The following is a 17,505-nucleotide window of genomic DNA, read 5'->3' as shown; positions in this document are numbered from 1 at the left end:
ATTTTTATAATTATAAAAATTTCCATTCCTATTTAAACTTAAAAAAAAACAATTCATTTACGTTAATAAATAAATAAAAAATTAATTTCTCATTGTTAATTCCAACATTCCAAACCGACTCCAACATGATATGGAAACTATTTCATTTTTCCTTTTGTGGGAGATGACAATATTGAGAATAATTTCTAAAAAATTATTTTTCAAAGATAACTAATCAATTTCCTCATCACAATATACTATAATATTCCTTGAAAACAAACAGAAAGTCCCATCAAAGGAAATTTCTTGCAAGATCAAAAGAAAATTTCATGTTGTAAATGGTTTATCTCTCATTTTGAGTATGAAAGATATTAAAAAATCATTCACTTTTTATATTTTAATTCATTTTGGGGTTTATGGGTTTAACAATGAAATAAAAGATACGGTGGAAAGTTAAATCTAGTTTTTACTTTCCTACAATTCAATAAAAAAACACTATTTACACAATCCATATTATAGATATACCAAATCAATTAATATAAATCAATTGTGTTAATAAAGATTTTGACATTAATAAAAAAAAAATGAAAATGATAGATCTAAGAGATTTTGGATTACTTGAGAATCCACTAAGTAGAGAAAAGCAGTTGTATGTTAACTATGGGTATGAGAAGAGATAGAAGAAAATTTTGATTAGAGTTATGGAATGAGATTTTTTTGGATTGTGGGTATGTGGAAACAATGACTTTTTTATAAACTATCATTATTCTCAAAGTGGGCCCATTAAGTTATAATATATTTTTTTAAAAATATTTTATATGGTGAATACAGTTTAATGAGTTAGTGCTACTAAAGATGAATCAACTTGTGTTGCATATTAGCATGAGCATGTTGCTTAATCATTTAGTTTTGTTTTGCCAAAATATCTGAAAAAGTGGAACTTTATTGATAATATATATCACTAAACTTGGTACACAATCCCATTCTTTATTGAGCAAAGCCAAGAGTGCTTTGTTGTAACACCACATACAAACATATAATTGATCACTCCACAAACAAATAACTAGAAATATTTAATAACCCATCTAGCTACCACTTCCTATGATACTCTCTAATTATGCAGAAGTTGGAACCACAATGGAAGAGCTTAATGATCAAGCTGAAAGTTTGAGTCATACGCAACCCCAGGCTTCCAATCACTAGGAATCACATTCATCAGCTGCACCCACTTTTGCCCACGTCTCCCACTCACTTGGAACCTCAGGCTTACAGGACCCTTTGTTGGGTTAGCCATGTCCCACACTGCGCCATAGCTCTTCCTCATGCCCTTCCATGCCTGGCTATCCTCCTGAACCCAAAAGGAATTGTGAATTAGTACTCTTAAATTTTATCCATAATTTGATTAGAATGGCAGATGGCTAGGTTGCTGTAATAGTATGTGTACCTGCCATATGTCCACTGCTGTGATGTCGCTTAGGCCAGCTTGGTACAACATGACTAGAGCTAAGTAGTCGGGAAACCGACTGTTCTCATGGACCTTGAAGAAGATGTTGGAACCCGGGTACTGACATGGGACCCTTCTGTATTCTATGCCGACCACCCCATAAGCAAAGAGGTCTGCAGCCTTGTTTGGACGAGCCAACATTGAGAATCCGCGCCGGCTGAGGATGAAGTCAGTGTCATCTCCTCCTCCGTGGTCGGTCACCACTACCTTCATCCCAACATCTGCACAAAGGTTTGGCATCTTGCACCTAACCTGAATTATCAATAAACAATTGAGCACCATTATGGATACAAAAATCCAAAAAGCCACATGTTTTAAACAGAACTATTGACGCGGGAGTACTTCAAATTATTTAAGGTGTGGTGAGGGGAAGGGGCAGTTTCTAAGAACACTCGTGTCTAGCGGCTGTCTATTTCAAGCCTTCTCAGTAGTAAAGACTGAAAAGATGAAAATATCGTGCAACTTTTTTCAATTACCCTCTCCTCTTTCCATCTTCAATATTTCACTTTATGGTGTGGACTTTTTGAACTCGACCAACTAGAAGTGCTACTCATCAATTTTATCTGAAAGCTTATTCTCAAGGTCTATTTACAAGTCATTATTGCATGAAGAATATTCCCTCAGACACCCTTAAAATTTCATCGCATCACACTCATATATTTTAATTACCTGATAGCATGCACCGCAGCCAGTCCCATCCCTGTATAGCCTAGAAACTGCGCCAACTTTGCCGCCGTTGACATTTCTTCCATATTCGCCAAAGCCACATGCTCCAGCTGATTCAACATATGATCATTACCCCATCTATGACACATACAAAGTATGCATGGAAGAGATCAATTAAGATACGTACTTGGAGTCCCTAAGCCATCAGGGGTGCCATAATATGTTGCCCGTGAGTATGTGAAGGTGTCTTCACACTTGCATAGCACAGGCAAGAGCACAATGACACATAGAAAGCAGCAATAGTGGCTAAGTGGAAAACGCATGTTTATACGGAATTACTCGAGCAAAATATTGGAAATGAGCTAGCCAAAAGAAGTAGAGGAAGAGAGGTCGAGATGGGTAAGCCTAGAATCAAAGTTCCATATTTATAGTTGAGGTTTAGAGGGCAAGACAGTCTATTTTTTCCCTTCCACTATGGACTAGGGAGGCCTAGGATTAGATTATAGATATGTACAAATGGGACATCGGTTTTGACCCCCTAAGACCATAGTTTTACATTTTCTTGGTATGTAAGAAATTCATAAAAGAGAAATCAGGACTTGTAGTCTAACTCTTTTCATCTCCCCTGGTTTACTGTTTGGTTCATATCAGCACATTGGAGTAGGGAGTAGTGTGGGAAATATTCTAAGATTTGGTCATTGTGCTCGTGGAACTAAATTAATTAAACATCTATCTCACATGGAATATTTAGCACTGGTGAGGAGAGCTCAGAAACATGAAGGGAAACTAAGAAAATTACCAAAGCATGGAATAATCAAGTCAAAAACCATTTATTGACAAACGTAGATGCATTGTTTAACCATGTATCTTGACATTTGCAGTACTCTCAATGATGTGTTGGGGCGTGAATGAAGACTAACTACAAGAGTAAAATTGAAAAGTCTCCTATTTTGGATTAGCTTCTAATTTCACAAATACGTGTATATATATACCTATAAGTTAGGCGGAATGATATTTAGGGATGGAGGTTTTACTTCCTTTTATTTACTTGCTCTTTCCCGACATACATATATATATTATGTTTGGCTCTTAAAAATTATTGACGAAATTAAAATATATATTTTTTTATATTTGATTTATTATGAATATATATATATATATAATTAATCTAAAAATTATTTAATTATTATAAAAAAAAAAAAGGAAATGAAATAAGTGTGAAAAAGTTTGGAAAATTAATTTACTTATTTTAAATATATATTTTATTTTCTTTTATGGATTTTTTTTTTTTGTTTTGTTTTTCAAAAAACAAACATAGAGAAATCCAAATTCAAATAAAGTGAATTTTGATTTTGGAAGTCATCCAAATAAAGTAATGGATAAAAAATGGAACGGATTTTCCATTATCATTCTACATTCCAATACGAGTGTATCTGATAGGAGAAAATAAGATATCTGGGTCTCTGACATCATTAGTGACAATAGTAAAATGCACATTGAAAGTCAAGGCATCAAATAAAATAAAATCAAAGTATCCTTTACTTAAACCATGTCATATAGAATGCAATTGGGGTTATTTTAACAATAGAAATGAATTGTATTTGAATTGGGAAAATGAGTGATGGGCAGAGTCCGTGGGCTGGCTGCAGCCAAGTGGATATGGCTACCAGGGAGGCATGGTTGGTTAGAGCGCACTGAAGAAGCTGTCAAAACAAGTGAGCTGGGACTTACAGACTAGTGGTAAATTAGGGGCAAAGGCACTCATCCTTGATTTTTTGGTTTATAGTTCATACTCAATCGGTAGCGTGTTATGTACTTTTGACGTGTGCAATGTGGGCTTATGCTGAAAGCGATGTCCAGTACCCAAGACAAGGGGCTGGGGCTGGGGCTGCATAATACCCAAATTTGAGTCCCACTTGGGGCAGGTGGCTCTTCATCCTGGCTCTCCATTTGGTCACCACATTCCATTACTAATCACAAAAATAACAAGTGTCTTTAGCCATATATAGAATTCGACTGTAATCACTTCTGTTTGTAATGTCGCCCATTTTGGTGACTCAATGCATGGTCCTTTTTATGATCTTTTGCGTTTTTTTAGAATCACACCGACTTTAGAAAAACTAACGCTTTGTTTGGGACAACACCATCTGAGAACTCCTAAAACAAATGCGTTTTTGAGAACAATTCGAATATGTTCTCTTATTCTCTACATTGTTTAGAGAACAATAATAATAATAACAAAAATAATTAAAAAGGTAAGAGAGAGCTGTCTTGAGTTCACAAAATTTGTTTTCTCAGAGCTGTTTACGCACACTTTCCCAGACAACTTAAGATGGAAAACGGCTCCCAAGTATTCCTTTGTCTATGATGCAGAATGTGAATTTAGTTGATCCAGTTTTCAGTTTTGTAGTAAGGAGACTGAAACTTTTGCACATGGCAACGTACAGCTACAACAGAAATAGAATTGCAACAGAAGACCATTGATGATATCTTTGATCAGGGTGGAGTTCATCCTTTTATGGGCTTTCATAAGATAAAATACGATGCATATATGGTTCCATATACCTAACGAAGCATCTACAAGCACAACTTGGTATAGGAAGACAAATAAATGTTGTGGCTATCATTTCATTGGAGTTGAATAAAACTGAAGAGTGATTTAACAGTATGACACACGCACCCAAAAATACATGTATTGCCTTAAAACTGTCTACAAAATTCTGTCAAACTGAAGTGACTCTTCCTATTAATGCGTTGGGAGCACTTACAGCAAAAGATAGAAGGCCAAGATGGGACTTGAGGACCAAGACGTGTGCGGTTCATATTTCCAAAACTGTTACACTTGTAATTTTGGGATGAATAGGAGAGGAGAGGGTACTGGCTGGGGCTAGAAACAGAAATACGAAGCAACAAAACGAATTACTACAGAGCCAACCACAAATCCCCCTCCCTTAACAATCACTCCCACACTCCAGCAACCATCCAGAACAATCAAAAAACCGAGTGCAAAGGTGTAAGGCATATTAAGCATATATCGAAGCCAGCAACATTACCTACTACACTTTGCCAGGTGTCACTTTGGCAAAGTTTTTGGAGGGACAGAGAGAGAGAGTTGGAATTACAGGTGGTATAGCCATGAAAAGAACATGCGATCACTTTTCTCCTTCGGAACCTACTGATCCTCCCACTAAAGCAATCGATTGGTTAAGCAACAAAAACAGGCTCAGTTCTTGTGGTGGGAATAGAAGATATACTAGTGATTGAGATGTGAGAGCAGAATTAAAAGTATCACACATAAAAAGGTGCACTTATCGTCTTTTAAAACTATTGACTAGATTGTATCCCTAGAACTATAAATTAGTATTTACGCAATTTTTCTTTAGTCAATGAAAATTTAAATTCAGTCAGATTTCTAGTCAGAAATCGGACAGGAAAATTAAATATCCATCTTCTAAAAAAAAAAAAGAAAAAAAATTCCCATATCCATTTAAAGTAAGGAATAGATAACCTGTATAATGTAATAGTGAAAAAGAAGGAAAATCAAATATGATAGCTAAGTGCTTAAACCAGAATAAAATTTGTATATGATAATGAGAAGTGACCTTGTTGAATCTGTGGTTTAAAACCACATAAGAATTTTTCTATGGGGATTGATATAAGGTGATGTGCAATTTCATTTCAAAAAAAAGCATTGAAGCTTCCACAGTAGCTTGGAAAGAAACTCTATTTTATTAGAAGAAAAGAAATTTAAAATAGTACTCAATTCTTGAGAAAAAACGTAATGATGTTCTAATCCAACCCAATGTGTACTTGAACTAGTCTCACTAAGATTCATGTAGTCTTAAACCTAAAAAAGTTTTAGTTCAACTATTTAACTACTAAAACTTTGGAATTCACACTTCAAATTCAGATAGCCAAAAGATGTATGATTTTGGTTCCTGTTTTTTTCGTAATGTGGAATCACTAACCCCACTTCGAAGGATTGAGGAAAACCACAGATACACAGCCCCTTCCCCTAGAACTGTTATCATACAAGCTTGGGAATCGAACCTGAGACCTCAAATTTGTGAGTCCGAGAATAAGGTTTTAACCATATCCAACACTTGGATGCATGTGACAGTCAGATACCACTCATTTTGTGCTGATAATACCATCAAAATATTCTACCATTGCAACACCTAGACAAGTTCTCATGACAGAAGATACATGTATAAATACTAAGGTTAACACACTGATTTTTGTTTCTTGCAAGTATTTGGCACTTTTTCTTGCATTTTAAAATGTATAATTAAAAATGTAATATGGTCTATACTTGTATATCCCAATATGTTGAATCCTCAATCACTAGGATTTGTGCCACATAGCCAACTATTAACAGAAAATGAAGGTCAGATGAATGCTATGGTTCAAAGACTATTGTTTCTTCTTGATCACTTTGAGATATGATAGTTGCCTTATTAATACTCTATATCTCTGTCATCTCAAATATATTTGTCTATCACATAGAACTTAGTATCATGGCTATAAAACTTTTGTTGTGACTTCAAATTTTCATTCACAATTGAAACCTTATTCATCTCACTTCCTTAATCAAGTGGACATATGAACTCAATGAACTTTTATGCTTATTTTTATCATCTTTCAAAAGCATGTCTCCGACATTTTCTTAATCTCTCCATATTGGTCAAGGTTTTGTGGATCTTTATCATTGTTAGATTTTGTGGATTGGGTAGTCTCACCATAGGGTGTGATAGTGGGTTTTTGTGTCTTTGAGCATTTTTGTGATTTTTTCTTCATATACGACATGTATACTTTCTTTCTTTAAAATCGGGAGGAGGTTGGTCCAATGCCCTTTCCCTTGTAAAAGGAATTGAATGAACTGTTTACAAAAGTATGACAAATGTACACATGTATAAGATGAATGCAGGTCAAAAACTGATAACATATATGATATTCTTAGTGCAATAAAGATCAAGAAAAAAATGTACAGAAAAATAACAGGACATTTCTTGCAAGAAAGAGAGAGAGAGAGAGAGAGAACATATCTCACAAGGATTAAGAAAACAAAATTATCAATAAAAGCAGATTTGGGGAATCAAAATGAATCAGTCAATTCATCCAGCTATATCTAATCCCATATTGCAAAAATGATAAGAAAGTTGCGGCACTATAGGATAGCCAATAATATTTTGATCAGTGGATAAGCTACAATATTACACCTTTTTTATTTATAAACAAATACTTAAATTAAATTCAAAAGAGCCACCAAAAGAGTGACCCAAGGTATACAAGAGAGAAACCTTTCTTCACCACCAAGGCTCAAACAAGAGAAAATAGAGGAAAAACCTCAGCATGTACCCAACCATTAAAAAAAAAGCTTACTAAAGTTAGGTGGACAAACATCTGTAAACAACATAGATTTTGACCACAAAAAGTAAACAAAATCCCATTTCAGTTTTTTGATAAAAAAAATCTCATTATTGAACGCAATGTTGTTTTTTGCCTTCCAAACCATCCAAAATAAACACAAAAGGCTTGCTCGTCAAACCTTCTTACACTTTTTACCCACAAAAGACTTATGTCATCCCAGTAGAGTATCTCTAACCGATAAAGATAGCACCCAAGACACCCAAAAAAAAAAAAAAAAAAAAGCAGCTCCCATAAAACTCTTATATTTTCACAATGGATAAGCAAATGATCTATAAATTCTTAACGTGTAAGGCTCAAGTATCACCTATTTGCTAAAGACCAACCTCATCTCTGAATTTGATCCAAAGTTAGAACTTTACCTCACACTACCTCCCACGCAAAAAAGCCAACTCCTTGTTGGACTCAAGAAAGCCAAATGTTGCTCATTGGAAAATACCCACTAATGTTGGGTTCCAAAACATTGTAAAGGGACTTAACTATAAACTGTCACTCTTTGACACTTACCAAAGCAATGTGTCTTCCACATCCCTACATGCTCTTTGACCCTACAAACAATCCAAAAATCTCTCCACACAATCTACCTCCTGATTACTACTCAAAAAGTGCTATTTGATAGCTTATAATTAACTCTTTTAAATACTTTTGAGTAGTAGTTATCACATTTTAACCCAATTAACATATTAAGGACCCTTGCAATCAATTCTAATCAAATTGTGTTAAGTTTTGGTGTTTTGATAGCTTTTTGATCACCAAAGCAATCCGAGATTGAGGAGAGTTCTTTAGGAATCCATGGCAAAAAATGTCCGGATAGGGCGTCCGGACACACCATTGGAGAGCGGCGGAACGTGGGTTGTAGCAAGGCTTGCACACTTTAGTCAATGTTTTCCATCCGGATAACATATCCGGATAGGATATGCTAGCATCCGGAGTATGATGTGCACGAATGCCGGATAGCATGGCAGCACGAGTCCACTCGGGGGAATCCGGATGGAGTTGATCCGGATAGCCTTGCGCACTCCGTGTCATCCGGGAGAGGGGTCCCTATACCTTACACATGCAGACGGTCCCCCTTGCGCAGCATAGCTCAGTTCACCCGGGGAAGAATTCTGTGCGCCGACATTTTACATCCGGATATCTCACAGTCGGATAGGAGAGGAGGACGCTTCAACTTCTCCGGATAGACATATCCGGACCTTTTGATAACGCTTACCCGCAGAGTTTTTCTCTCAGTATACAGTGCAGCGGTGTTCCCCTGAAGCTTCCTGATATTTCCGACCAACATTTGAGATATTTTGCTTTAGATATTTGTTGTCTAAATCCTCAAACTCTCCTTGTAATCCACCTATCATAGGATTCCTTAGTCTTTAAGTAAGAACAAGGGGTGAATAACCTCTTATATATAGTTTGTAATTTCCTTTACACAAAACATCGAATATATCATCGATCATATAATATATGGAATCGACGAACAGAGCACTTGCTCTGTTCTTATACATATATTTTTTTTTTCTCGTTAGTTTTATTTCTAGTCAATCAAACTCTGAGGATTTTTCCTCAGAGGATGAGAGGCTAGGCTCTTCGTCTCTTGGAGTGAAGAAAGTCGGGTAAGTTTCTTCATGCATAAATTGGAAGTTTTGTTGTTTTAGTTTTTAATGAAGAGAAAGTGTGACCCGTTAATGGTTTTTATCTTTTTAGTTAACTTAAAACGCCTTCAAATCACTTGAGCCAACACTTGGTAAGGCACGTGATCTCCGTCCATGGAGATGCACTTGTTTATCTCTTGCGAGCTTTTAGGAAGTGGTTTGAAGGTAGGATTTTCTAGAATTGCCAACACTTGGTAAGCTTTTGGACTCCAAGGAGACATCCATTAGTTATCTCTTGCGAGCTTGAGAAGGGAAATCCAAGGTTAAAGATCACCTTGAATGGAAAATGTTAGGTGAGAGGCACGAGCCATTGCAAGTTGCATCAGTGAGAGGGATTTAGTGTTTGAACCCATTAATGGGAAGCATCTGTACCACACCGGTTAGAGAATTAACTATATGTTAATTCTCTAATGCGAGGAAAATAAACAAGTGACCGGAACTCTCATTTTTGTATGAGGAATCTGAGCCTAGTGATCTAAACTCCAAGAAACACTTTTCTTTGTAAGTAAAATTAGTTACTATTTTTGGTTAGTTTAAAACCAAACATTTTTCATTTAAACATCTTTATGTTTTCTTTTAAAGCTAACCTTGAAATGAAAAGGCACCAATTCATCTTTGAAATAATATCATTTGTAGAGTGAAAACCCATCCCAGTGAATGACCCTAGAGACACTATGCTATGCTAGCTAAGGCTATCCTGGTACATGGTGTAATAGGTTATAAATTTTGTTGATTACTCCCTAAGGACCACAATCAAGGGATACCAGCTGGACACGAATCAGCTGAGACACCAATTGGGAACGAATCACCTCCCAATCATTAAAAGGTCTAGAGAAACAAGGATTCCAACCTCTTCACCCTTTTAGCTGAAAAAAATCCAAACATCCTCCACCCATACATCCTTAGAAAGAGCTAAAACAAATAAAGAAGAAAACAACACACACAACAAATTGTCCCCACACCACCTTATTCCTATTAAGACTAATTCATTAGAGCCCATCAAAGCTGAAGTCAAGAATACTTGGGCAAGAGTTGTGGTAGGAGTAACATCCTAGAAAGTTCTAATGTTGCATTTCTCTATAATCAAATAACCAATGGTTGGGGGTTTGATTTTTAAGACTTATTAGGAGGAAGGAGAAATTAGGGCTTTATGAATCAAATAAGGATTTAAAAGTTTTTGTTTTATCAAGTTATTTAAGGGAAATTTTAGGAATAAATTCTAGTGAGCTAGGAACATTCATTCTTTTCAATGCCAAGAGAGCATAAAAAGGAACTTTTAAAATATATGATCATGGCAAAAAATTTAGCATAAAAGATAAGGAATGGTTGATTATTTGTAAAAATTGTGCACATCAATGCAAATATTAAAATTAAGAGAAGTGAAAGATGAAAAAAGAGAAAATAAACGTTGTGATCTTACTAAAACCTTCCAAGGGTCACAAATATTGTGGTACTAAAAATGGAGTTCTCACAGAATTTGAAGCGAGAGACATAGAGATTGTGGATGCTTTAATGTTATGAGGGTCATGTTGGAATCATCCAAATCACTTCATGTCCCATGCGTTACTTACAAAAAGTGATGATCCATCTCGTCACAACCTTTGTATTCTTACACAAAAGTGATGATACAATTTGTCACAACTTTTGTGGTCTTTTTTCATCACACAAAATGTTGATGATAACTTATATATAAGGTCACTCTCACCCATCTTTTTGAACCATTAAAATCTAATTAAGATATTTAAGTAAGATATTAAATACCATTGATACTTAATTGAGATATTGGTGCTAATTAAATTACCATACATACTATGCTACAATTATATTTGATGAGTTGAAGATGATCGAGTCATACTTTATATTTACCATTCTTGTTAGACCAAGGATACTTTTGAGTGAAGCTTTGATGATAACAAGTTATGGTCAAATTACTAATTATTTTGAATTAAGAAAAGTTTCAGGTTTTGATTTAAAAAAATTCAAAAGGAAATTCAAGAAAATCATCAAATGACCTATTGGATGCAAGATTGAGGCATATGGAAGACCTTTCAATCTTAAGAAGTATATGTAACATGAATGCCTGGGTGCATGCACTTAGGTTTCTCATATTTATTCATGCATATTTAAAAACTCAGTTTATGTATTAAAGTTAAATTTTCATTTAAACCCGAGTTTTCTTATACGAACCTTAGGGAAATTGTTTTAAAATTGACTTAATAATACTCTTAAAGACCTTGCCTAAGTGTTAAAAGTGAAAAGAATAGAAAAAAATATATTTTTGGGCCAAAATAGGTGAATCAATCAAGGGACTCGTCAATTGACTTAACCGATGAGGGTACCAATTGACCGGTTAAGCCTTCTCGGTTGAGTACCGGTTGAGGGACGCAAAAAATCTTCTCTCTCTTCTAGTAGCTATGCATTCCTAGTCAAGGGGTTGGTCTTCTCGGTCGAGGTTTAGTCAAGGCTCAATGGTCACCTATCATGCATTTATTGCTCAAGGACTAGTCAATCGGTCGACCCCTAACTCGACCGATCAAGGCTACTTTTTTGGTAATTTTGGCCCTGGATGCTAAAAACCTATAAATTGAGAGCTTCACTTCATTTATGAGTAAGAGAACACTTGAAATCAATAACCTACCTATCTGTTCTTCATTGAAAACTCTCATTCCTTTACTTTCCTTTGTTGCATTAACTTTTTACTTGCATATCTTTAGTGCATCTTATCATTTGGTGTATTTGTCCTTTTATTAAGCTAGGTTGAGAGTTTCCTTCATTGTAACTAAGTGAAGTTGTGTAAATAGAAAACTTCAAGTTAGTGATTGCTTAGAAGGATAATGCAAGAGCCCATTGGAGCCGCAATCCAAGCGTAAAGATTGTGGAAGCTTAGTTGAAACTTTAAGGATAGTGGGACCCTCACTAGGTGAGGAGTTTAAGGGAAGTGGACGTAAGCAAGGGATGTCAAACCACTATAAAATTGTGTTTGATCTCTCTAACTCAATCTCTTTACATTTATTCCTTATTTTGCTTAAAATTGTTGTGGCTGAAAAAGTTTTTCAAAAACCCAATTCACCCCCTATTGGGTGTTTTTAGTTTTATTTTTAATTAGATTAGCCTTATTTTCTCATTTCTGTTACAACTTCCATGTTTTTTTTTTTTTTTTGTTGTTACATGTCATCTTTTATTAATGTTAACTTATATATCTTTTGAATCATTTAAACTTAAGTATAATAGTCACTCATCTTTTTAAATCATTGAAATTGAAATTATTAGCATTATTGATGCTTAAATGAGGTATAGATGTTGATTAAATTAGAATATTATCACATGATTATAATTAAAAACAATGCCAATCTTCCTTTTAAATGCTGATCTTTGCCTAAAAAAGGGTATTTTAAACCTAAAGTTTCTTTAATAACATGTATCACATGAATAACATTATAGAAAATTGACATGTATTCTAGGTCATATTTCACTTGGCTCAAGTGTGCATCTTATGTTGTGCCTAAGCCTAAGCCTAAGCCTTAAGAAACTTTTACACCCTAGGTGCACTTATCGCCTTTTAAAACTATTGACTAGATTGTATCCCTGAAACTATAAATTAGTATTTATGCAATTTTTCTTTAGTCAATGAAAATTTAAATTTAGTCAAATTTCTAGTCAGAAATCAGACAGGGAAATTAAATATCCATCTTCTAAAAAAAAAAATCTTCTAAAAAAAAAAAAAATTCCCATATCCATTTAAAGTAAGGAATAGATAACCTGTATAATGTAATAGTGTAAAAGAAGGAAAATCAAATCTGATAGCTAAGTGCTTAAACCAGAATAAAATTTGTATATGATAATGAGAAGTGACCTTGTTGAATCTATGGTTTAAAACCACATAAGAATTTTTCTATGGGGACTGATATAAGATGATGTGCAATTTCATTTCAACAAAAAACATTGAAGCTTCCACAGTAGCTAGGAAAGAAACTCCATTATTTTATTAGAAGAAAAGAAATTTAAAATAGTACTCAATTCTTGAGATAAAACGTAATGATGTTCTAATCCAACCCAATGTGTACTTGAACTAGTCTCACTAAGATTCATGTAGTCTTAAACCTAAAAAAGTTTTAGTTCAACTATTTAACTACTAAAACTTTGGAATTCACTCTTCAAATTCAGATAGCCAAAAGATGTATGATTTTGGTTCCTGTTTTATTCGTAATGTGGAATCACTAACCCCACGTCGAAGGATTGAGGAAAACCACAGATACACAACCCCTTCCCCTAGAAGTGTTGTTATGCAAGCTTGGGAATTGAATCTGAGACCTCTAATTTGGGAGTCCGAGAATAAGGTTTTTGCCATATCCAACACTTGGATGCATGTGACAGTCAGATACCTCTCATTTTGTGCTGATAATACCATCAAAATATTCTACCATTGCAACACCTAGACAAGTTCTCATGACAGAAGATACATGTATAAATACTAAGGTACCAACACACTGATTTTTGTTTCTTGCAAGTATTTAGCACTTTTTCTTGCATTTTAAAATGTATAATTAAAAATGTAATATGGTCTATACTTGTATAACCCAATATGTTGAATCCTCAATCACTAGGATTTGTGCCACATAGCCAACTATTAATAGAAAATGAAGGTCAAATGAATGCTATGGTTCAAAGACTATTGTTTCTTCTTGATCACTTTGAGATATGATAGTTGACTTATTAAGACTCTATATCTTTGTCTTCACAAATATTTTTGTCTATCACATAGAACTTAGTATCATGGCTATAAAACTTTTGTTATGACTTCAAATTTTCATTCACAATTGAAACCTTATTCATCTCACTTCCTTAATCAAGTGGACATATGAACTCAATGAACTTTTATGCTTATTTTTATCATCTTTCAAAAGCATGTCTCCGTCATTTTCTTAATCTCTCCATATTAGTCAAGGTTTTGTGGATCTTTATCATTGTTAGATTTTGTGGATTGGGTAGTCTCACGATAGGGCCGATGTGATAGTGGGTTTTTATGTCTTTGCCCATTTTTGTCCTTTTTTTCTTCATATACGACATGTATACTTTCTTTTTTTTAAATCGGGAGGAGGTTGGTCCAATGCCCTTTCCCTTGTAAAAGGAATTGAATGACTTGTTTACAGAAGTATGACAAATGTACATGTATAAAATGAATACAGGTCAAAAACTGATAACATATATGATATTCTTAGTGCAATAAAGATCAAGAAAAAAAATGTACAAACAAATAATAGGACATTTCTTGCAAGAAAGAGAGAGAGAGAGAGAGAGAGAGAGAGAGAGAGAGAGAGAAAGAGAGCATATCTCACAAGGATTAAGAAAACAAAATTATCAATAAAAGCAGATTTGGGGAATAAAATGAATCAATCAATTCATCCAACTATATCTAATCCCATACTGCACAAATGATAAGAAAGTTGCGGCACTGTAGGATAGCCAATAATATTTTGATCAGTGGATAACCTATAATATTGCACAATTTTTTTTTTATATAAATAAATACTTAAATTAAATTCAAAAGAGCTGCCAAAAGAATGACCCAAGGTACACAAGAGAGAAACCTTCCTTCACCACCAAGGCTTGCAAAAAGAGAAAATAGAGGAAGAACCTCAGCATGTACCCAACCATTCAATAAAAACATACTAAAGTTAGGTGGACAAACATCTGTAAACAACATAGATTATGACCATAGAAAGTAAACAAAATCCCATTTCAGTTTTTTGATAAAAATAAATCTCATTATTGAACGTAATGTGCTCTTTTGCCTTCCAAACCATCCAAAATAAAGACAAAAGGCTTGCTCGTCAAACCTTCTTACATTTTTTACCCACAAAACACCTATGTCATCCTAGTAGAGTATCTCTAACCAATAAAAATTGCACCCAAGACACCCCAAAAAACACAAAAAATTAGCTCCCATAAAACTCTTATCTTTTCACAATGGAGAAACAAATGATCTATAAATTCTTCACGTGTAAGGCTCAAGCATCACCTATTTGCTAAAGACCAACCTCATCTTTGAATTTGATCCAAAGTTAGAACTTTACCCCACACTACCTCCCACACAAAAAACTTGGTTGGACCCAAGAAAGCCAAATGCTGCTCATTGGGAAATACCCGCCAATGTTGGGTTCCAAAACATTGTAAAGGGACTTAACTATAAACCTGTCACTCTTTGACACTGACCAAAGCAATGTGTCTTCCACATCCCTACATGCTCTTTGACCCTACAAACAAGGCAAAAATATCTCCACACAATCTACCTTCCAATCATTAAAAGGTCTAGAGATACAAGAATTCCAAACTCCTCGCCCCTTTAGCTGAAAAAAATCTAAACATCCTCCACCCACACATCCTTAGAAAGAGCTAAAACAAATAAAGAAGAAAACAACACACACAAAAAATTGTCCCCACACCACCTTATTCCTATGAAGACTAATTCATTAGAGCCCATCAAAGCAGAGTCAAGAATACTTGGGCAAGAGTTGTGGTAGGAGTAACCTCTTAGAAGGTTCTAATGTTGCATTCCTTTGAAAATTTTGCCCACCAAACAAAGGCAACTGTCTATAATCAAATAGCAGATGGTTTGGGGGTTTGATTTTTAAGACATATTAAGATGAAGGAGAAATTAGGGCTTTATGAATCAAATAAGGATTTAAAAGTCGTTGTTTTATCAAGTTATTTAAGGGAAATTTTAGGAATAAATTATAGCGAGCTAGGAACATTCAATCTTTTCAATGCCAAGAGAGCATAAAAAGGAAATTTTAGAATATATGATCATGGCAAAAAATTTAGTATAAAAGATAAAGAATGACTGATTATTTATAAAAATTGTGCACATCAATGCAAATATTAAAATTAAGAGAAGTGAAAGACAAAAAAAGAGAAAATAAACGTTGTGATCTTACTAAAACCTTCCAAGGGTCACAAATATTGTGGTACTAAAAATGGAGTTCTTACGGAGTTTGAAGTGATAGACATAGAGATTGTGGAGGCTTTAATTCTATGAGGGCCATTTTGGAATCACCCAAATCAATTCATGTCCCATGTGTTACTTGCAAAAGGTGATGATCCATGCCGTCACAACCTTTGTATTCTTTACACAAAAGTGATGATACAATTCGTCACAACTTTTGTGGTCTTATTTCATCACGCAAAATGTTGATGATAACTTATATATAAGGTCACTCTCACCCATCTTTTTGAACCATTAAAATCTAATTAAGATATTTAAGTAAGATATTAAATACCAATGATACTTAATTGAGATATTGGTGCTAATTAAATTACCATACATACTATGCTATAATTATATTTGGTGAGTTGAAGATGATCAAGTCATACATTATATTTATCCTTCTTGTTAGACCAAGGGTACTTTTGAGTGAAGCTTTGATGATAACAAGTTATGGTTAAATTACTAATTATTTTGAATTAAGAAGAGTTTCAGGTTTTGATTTAAAAAAAAATTCAAAAGGAAATTCAAAAAAATAATCAAATGACCTATTGGATGCAAGATTGAGGCATATGGAAGACCTTTAAATCTTAAGAAGTATATGTAAGATGAATGCCTGGGTGCACTTAGGTTTCTCATATTTATTCATGCATATTTAAAACTCAGTTTATGTATTAAAGTTAAATTTTCATTAAAACCCGAGTTTTCTTATACGAATCTTAGTCAAATTGTTTTAAATTTGACTTAATAATACTCCTAAAGACTTTGCCTAAGTGTTAGAAGGTTAAAAATAGAAAAAGATATGTTTTCGGGCCAAAATAGGTGGATTGATCAAGGGACTCGTCAATTGACTCAATCGATCAGGGTATCAATTGACTGGTTAAGCCTTCTCGGTTAAGTACCGGTTGAGGGACGCAAAAAATCTTCTCACTCTTCCAGTAGCTATGCATTCCTAGTCAATGGGTTGGTCAGGTTTAGTCAAGGCTCAATGGTCACCTGTCATGCATTTATTGCTTGACGATTAATCAATCGGTCGACCCCTAACTCGTCCGATCAAGGCTACTTTTTTGGTAGTTTTGGCCCCGGATGCTAAAAACCTATAAATTGAGAGCTCTACTTCATTTATGAGTAAGAAAACATTTGAAATCAATAACCTACCTACCTGTTCTTCATTGAAAACTCTCATTCATTTCCTTTGGTGCATTAACTTTTTACTTGCATATATATCTTTAGTGCATCTTGTCATTTGGTGTATTTGTCCTTTTATTAAGCTAGGCTAAGAGTTTCCTTCATTGTAACTA

At 34.4% G+C, this 17,505-nt stretch overlaps 1 protein-coding gene across 1 annotated transcript; it reads right to left on the bottom strand.

Annotated features, from left to right (window-relative positions):
• Positions 1 to 904: 904 nt before the first annotated feature.
• On the bottom strand, positions 905 to 2,536 carry LOC117904409 (expansin-like B1). Its single transcript, XM_034816999.1, has 4 exons — positions 2,337 to 2,536; positions 2,153 to 2,259; positions 1,424 to 1,735; positions 905 to 1,327 (listed from the first exon to the last, which is right to left on the bottom strand). The coding sequence occupies exons 1-4, from the start codon at positions 2,470 to 2,472 to the stop codon at positions 1,127 to 1,129; spliced, it is 756 nt and encodes a 251-aa protein (XP_034672890.1). The 5' UTR covers positions 2,473 to 2,536; the 3' UTR covers positions 905 to 1,126.
• Positions 2,537 to 17,505: the final 14,969 nt, after the last annotated feature.

This window comes from Vitis riparia, chromosome 2, assembly GCF_004353265.1.
Source record: "Vitis riparia cultivar Riparia Gloire de Montpellier isolate 1030 chromosome 2, EGFV_Vit.rip_1.0, whole genome shotgun sequence".
Classification (NCBI taxonomy): Eukaryota; Viridiplantae; Streptophyta; class Magnoliopsida; order Vitales; family Vitaceae; genus Vitis; species Vitis riparia.
Note: the sequence above shows the minus strand (reverse complement) of the source record. Positions and strands in the feature narration are given on the sequence as shown.